The sequence below is a fragment of the Triticum dicoccoides genome, chromosome 5B, assembly GCF_002162155.2.
Source record: "Triticum dicoccoides isolate Atlit2015 ecotype Zavitan chromosome 5B, WEW_v2.0, whole genome shotgun sequence".
NCBI lineage: Eukaryota > Viridiplantae > Streptophyta > Magnoliopsida > Poales > Poaceae > Triticum > Triticum dicoccoides.
In genome coordinates this window covers 696,607,535-696,613,887 of record NC_041389.1, presented here as the reverse complement: position 1 = coordinate 696,613,887, position 6,353 = coordinate 696,607,535, and the positions used below count along the sequence as shown (strand labels likewise).

Here is a 6,353-nt window from a genome sequence, read left to right as displayed (position 1 = left end):
CTTTATTTTTTTCTTATATTTATTTCTGAGTAGTTTTTTTAGTTTTTTCTTATCTGCATTATTTATTTTCTTTTATTTATTTTTGAGTAATTTTTGTATATAGTTTTTTCTTTTCTTCTTTATTTTTTCTTCTATTTATTTCTGAGTAGTTTTTTTTGCTATATTTAGTTTCTTTTTGAATATTTTTTCTTTAGCTCTCTAAACAAATTGGTAAATGATGACGTCGCTTTGAATGCTGCATACTAAAGTGCCCGTGTAACAGATGAGTTGCTTCGAATGCTGCATAATGCTTCATTTTGTAGTGATTTTCAATTTCATGGTCATTCAGCTCTCTAAACAAAGTGGTAAATGACTGAAAAACAGCAAATGATGTCAGAACGTGTTGGAAATTGATGACATCGCTTTGAATGCTACATACTGAACGCAAAAAAAGTCTAGAGTTCAAATAAGTTTAAAAAAATGAAGTGCCCCTATAACAGATGAGTTCTCGTCCGAAACCCTGATACTCCGAAAGAGATTGTCCAGTTTGTACACGAAGTGCGTCCAGTTTTCGCCGCGACCCTCTCTACTCTTTCGCACATGCTATGCGGGTGAAATGATGATACCTTCAACATTTTCAGAGTTCGTTTTGTAGTGATTTTCAATTTCACGGTAATTTAGCTCTAATCTAAACAAATCGGTGACTGAAAAAAAGCAAATGATGTCAGAACATGTTGAAAATTGATGACGTCGCTTCGAATGCTGCATAATGCCGGCTCAAAAAAAAGTCTGGAGTTCAAATAAGTTTAAAAAAATGAAGTGCCCGTGTAACAGATGAGTTCTCGTCCGAAACCCTGATACTCCGAAAGAGATTGTCCAGTTTGTACACGAAGTGCGTCTAGTTTTGAAGTGAGTGGCGGCCGGCGGGGGAGGACCGGCGCGGGGGATTGAGGGGGAGACCGAGTGAGTGGAGAGAGTGGGGGCATAAATATGTAAAAATATACATCAAAAATACATTGATTATCAATGATCTTTTTGTGTACAATCTGAATTGTCAATATGAGTCCTCAACGGTTTAGAAACCGGTGAAGACTCATATTGAGTCCACAAATTATACATATAGAGTTCAATGAAGACCAAATGCTTGTGATAGTTTGAGAAGTAACATACTTAAGGTGGTAAAAATCTTGCTAGGGGAGTGAGGTGGGACTAAAAGGTCCACAGAAGGCACCCCCGACCCCCGCGTCGCCCGAGCCGGGCGACACGGGGGAAAATCTAGCCGCCGCCGGCCCGGCAACCACCTTCCGCCCGCCCGCGCGTCGCCGTCGCCGGAGGGCTGGCCGGCGAAGCCACGCCGGGCCCTATGATGGCGGCAGCGGGGCCCTCTTTTTCCTGCTCCATCGCCCCGCCCCGCCCCTCAGCCTGCCCCACCCCCAGATCTGGCCCGCGGCGGCGCCGGCGGCCTCCCCCGACGGCAGGGCCGGCCACCCCCTGCTGTCTCCTCTCCGATTCGCTGGGAGGCGCGGGTGGCCTTCATCGGATGCGGCTCCCTGGGCGCGGTGCGGTCCCGTTCCTCCCCAGATGCGATTTGGGGGCTTCTCGTCCGGCCGGCCGCGGTGCTCTCTGGCCGGCCTGCAGCGGCGTCCGGGCGCGCCCTCCTTGCCGCGTCTCACCCCTCCACCGACCCCCTCCCCCACCCCGTATTCGAGCTTCCTGTCATGGAGGTGTTCGGTTGTGTCCCACGGCAGTTGTTTCCTGCAGCTCGCCGGCCGGGAGCTTTGGCTGAGCGCGAGTCTTCTACACCACCACCATCACCACCCAGCAGGGCCGGCTTCGGCCCGACGGTCATGGACCTGCGCCCCCTCCTGTGTCCATGGCCGGCCGGCGCAGCTTTGGATCTGACCTGCCTCGGGCGCTGCGCTCTTTCCGGCACCTTAGGCTCGATGGATCCTCGGCGTCTCCGCACCACCACAACCCTGCTGGCATCCTTGGTTGGCCATTCACCCGGTGCATCTTTGATTACAGCACCCTCTGTGAGCTGCGTCCCCTTCCAGCTCCTTGGGTCTGTCGGCGTCCATGCTGCTCCGGTCCCAGTGGCCTTGGTCTGCGCTCTTTTCCAGATCTTGGGTCGTCCGGGGCTTGGCTACCGTCGCATCCTCATGTTCCGCTCAACCATGCAACCTCACCCTCCTTTGGAGCTCGCACGTCCGGCGGCGCCCGGTGCCTCCTCGGCGTCGAGCGTGGCTCCCCTTCCGGCGGATGCAGTTCTGGCGTATGCCTGACTTCCTCTTCTCCGAATCGTACTCCGACGGCTTGGGATTGCTCGGTACATGGCCAGGGCGAAATCCCTGCATCTTATGCTGGCAGCGGCGACACCCGCGGGTGCCGTCACCTTCTTGAAGGCGCTGTCATGGCCGTTATTCGTGCCCCTCTTCGAGCATCAGGGGAAACCCTAGGTCCGGTTTTTCGGATCGGACGACGACGGCATCTTGGTGTCGTTCTCCTTCGTGAAGGCGTTGTCTTGTTTGCTCGCGGTGTCCTCGGTGCTAGATGTGGAGATGTTGGTCGTCTAGTTGTTGCTTGGGTTGCTTCCCAGGTTGGCGAGTTTAGCTGTGTTTTTCTTTGTTTGGGTCGAGCTTCTCATGTCTCTTTGCTTCGTCAACCATGTTCACGCCTCTTGCGTTTGTGTCATGGGTTATACCCCACTATATTCGCTCTAAGTTCTTCTATCAATGAATGATACGCAAGCTTTGCGTATTCGCGAAAAAAAAGGTGGGACTAAAAACAGCCTGCCACAACCTCTTTAGTACCGGTTCATGCCACGAACCGGTACTAAAGGTGCTGGCCGGGCCCCAGCATCTTTAGTACTGGTTCGTGGCATGAACCGGTACTAAAGTTTGGCACTGAACCGGTACTAAAGATCTCCTCCCTCCTAGCCATTTGAACCGGCACTAATGGACACATTAGTGCCGGCTCAAATGCAAACCGGGACTAATGTGTCTTACATTTGATCCTTTTTCTACTAGTGACCGCGACGCCTTATGTATGGGGATGTTGGGGAGCGGCTTGGACTGGGACAGCGAGGCCGACGGCGTGCCAGCTGCTACACGGAGGCGGGAGCTGTCCGGGCCTTTGAGGGCCCGGCCGGGCCTGTGGGCCACGGGCCTGGTAGGCTCCTGCTATGGCATCCGGTCGGGTACCGTCATGGATGGTGGAGGTGGGGCCCTCCCGTATGTCGACGGTGTTGTTGCCCTAGTCACGGCTCCTCTTCTTCGTTGTGCAGACCATTTTCGCGGTGTCGTGGTGAGACAACGTGTGAAGCTTCCTGTCCGTATTGGCGTTGGGTGGTGGTCGGTTTGGTGGCGAGCTCCGAAGTGCTTGAGGTAGAGGCTGGGATCGGGAGAAATCCCTGTTGGCTTGGCCGACACTGACGCGGTGGCGCCTGAGGGTGCCGCTGGACCTTCCTGAAAGGTGTCGGGGCTACCCTTTCTCTCTCCTCGCCGTGTATCGGGGAAAACCCTTTGGCAGCAACGTCGTCATCGTCGCGTTCCTTCTTGAAGGTGTTGATTGGTACTGGCGCTTCGGAGTCTCGGAGCTTGGTGGGCGATCTCCGGTGGACGCAGCGGTCACGAGGCTTCGTCGTTTTTGTCGACCCGCTGTTATCGGCATTTGTTTCTTTTTTTTTTCTCTTTCATTTTTTTTGGGTGTGATTGTGCTGCTTCCGCCCGAGCTGCTATCGTTGGTCGTATCGGATGGTTGCTTTGTAATACAAAGTGGGGGAAACTCTTTTTCATAACCATTCAACCATATGTTGGTTCGCAATACCTCATGTAAATTGAAGAAAAAACTGTCCGAAATTTGATTGCAACATCGAGATGAACGTACGTACATGCAGGAAGTTGCTATTTTCGGAGCCATGGGACAAGAGCGCTGTCGCAACCGAACAACCGGCGCCGTTCAATACGGGCCTCGTCTCCTCGTAGCTCCATAAACAGAGAACTGACGAGACAAGAGGAAACCTTTCCTGCCCGATCGATCGAATCGATCTTGCATGCAATGACGCCTCCGACGGCCACCTTCCTCACACTCGTCCTCGGCGCCGTCGTCATGGGCGCCGCGGCGGACGGGCCGCCCGCCACCTACCTGTTCTTCGTCGACCCCACACCGCCCGGCGTCACCTGCATGCAGTACCACCTCGGCATCCTCACCGCCGCCCTCGGCAGGTACGTATACGACTCGATCGGCCGTGTGTGATCCAATTCATACGTTGGCGTGCGTGCGTGCATGGTGATTGTGTGTTCGTGTTGAAGCGAGGAGAAGGCGAAGGCGGCCATCATATACAACTACAAGAACGTGGTCAGCGGGTTCTCGGCAAGGGTCACGCCGGCCGAGCTCGAGGCCATCAAGAGTAAGCTCAAGCCCCTTGGATCAATCGATTGCCATCAGTTAACTTAGCTAGATCGATGTTGATGCGGTGTACGTGGTCATGCATGCAGAGCAACCGCATGTGAACCGGGCGCTGCCGAGCGCTACGTTGCAACTCATGAGCAGCAACTTCGACGGCGTCAGCTGATCCAATCTAGCGGGGCCCATCCATTCGGCTGATACGGGCTGATACATATCGTGCAACTCGTGTGTACTGATTCTCTGGAGAAGCGAACATCTTTTTTCTCTTCAAGAAGATCGGATGATGATGTAATCTCATTAGCTAAGCTCTTACTAATTTTCATCTGTGCCTCTCTATTTTTGGTTCTAGTTCTGCAATCTGCATGAATGTGCATGTACTTTAAGATAATGCACAATCGCCCCCAAAGTGATTCCTTAAGCTTCAGTCAACCATCTCAGGCATCATATGTACTATTCCCTCCGTTCCGAATTACTTGTCGCGCATGTGGATGTATCTAGATGTATTTTAGTTCTAGATACATCCATTTCAACGACGAGTAATTTGGAATGGAGGGAGTAGTTTTGTTTGATAACATTGCTGCACAGTTTTGTTTCATGTTGTGCGGGTTACAATCCTGTGCAGTTTTGCTGTTACTAGAAGGAGACCGCGCCTTTGCAGTTTTGCCGCTCTGTGTTTTCTCCCAACGTCTTTTCTTTTGTCTTGTGTATTTTAATATCCTCTGTACTTTTTAAGGGTTGAGTTTCAGATCCACAAATGCGTCTTCATTAAGCAAAACTATTCCACTTATCAAATATGTTATGTATGCGCTTCTTGATGAGACATATATTCCATGCATAACCAGATTGCTTTTTTGCAATGGTCAAATGGACATCTTATCAATTTTTAACGTTTCGGGTTTTGTGATAATCATACACTAGAAAAGTAGACATACACAAAAATTTCATTCTTCAACTCACCCACATGGGGGAACCATAAAAATTGACATCAACCAAAGGCTTATGGAAGAACAAATATATCAACATTTCAAAAATTATTGATGTATAGTTGACGCTATCCTAATTAAACACATGTTTATTTGCTGGAAGAGTCCTATTTAGTGCCCATAGCACCGGATTATTGGGCAAGCGTCCAAAGACGCTTATATGGTTCATTGACGGTCACATCCCAAATTTTTTTTGATAACTTTTGGGAATGCATAATTTATTAAATATACCTTCGAAATATTTTCAAAATAAGTTTCAAAATGAAAAGGAGTGTTACTTTAAAAAGAAGGCAGGTACCTCAATATAAGTGTTCATATATTTCAAATGAAATGTTCATCTCATGTTATAAAATATCTCTAGTGTACAAAATTATATTCATGTATTGAAAAGAGCATGCATTTGAAAGCAGTCGTCAAGTTCAAAAACTAATTGTGCATGTGAAGATATATGTTCATATAATTTGGAAAAAAATGTTTAGTTTCTTGCTGAAAAAGGATGGTAAAAAATAGTAGAAAATCAAAATGTAAATACATAAAAACGAATAGATCATTTGGAAAAATAAAGGACAAAGAAAGGCTAAAAATTGAAGAACAGATTGTGGAACTAAACTAAAATTAGAATAAATAAATATATATATATATATATATATATATATATATATATATATATATATATATATATATATATAGAAAACTTTAAAACATAGGAAGAAAAAAAAGGAGAGGAAGGGGAATGGGCCTGGCCAGGAAGCAGTTGGGGCCATTGAAAGACTTTATTTTACGAATGTCCTATTCTGACCCCGGGCTCAAATGCACCTTGATGAACAGTAAAAAATTAAAACAATTCAAAAATATCTGTATTTTTTTGTGATAAACTTTGTCAAATATTTTGAATGCTTTAAAATTTTCAGCATGAAACGACATTCGTGAAAGTCGTGGCAAAAAAAATTCAGTACACCAAAATGTTTTCAAAACTAGCATTTT

The 6,353-nt window shown here is 47.9% G+C and overlaps 1 protein-coding gene across 1 annotated transcript; it reads left to right on the top strand.

Annotated features, from left to right (window-relative positions):
- The first annotated feature begins 4,057 nt into the window (after nt 1–4,057).
- Nucleotides 4,058–4,810, top strand: LOC119306703 (subtilisin-like protease SBT3.17). The gene is made up of 3 exons (XM_037582857.1): nt 4,058–4,202; nt 4,290–4,387; nt 4,476–4,810. Exons 1-3 carry the CDS (start codon nt 4,087–4,089, stop codon nt 4,550–4,552), a joined length of 291 nt encoding a protein of 96 aa, XP_037438754.1. The 5' UTR covers nt 4,058–4,086; the 3' UTR covers nt 4,553–4,810.
- Nucleotides 4,811–6,353: the final 1,543 nt, after the last annotated feature.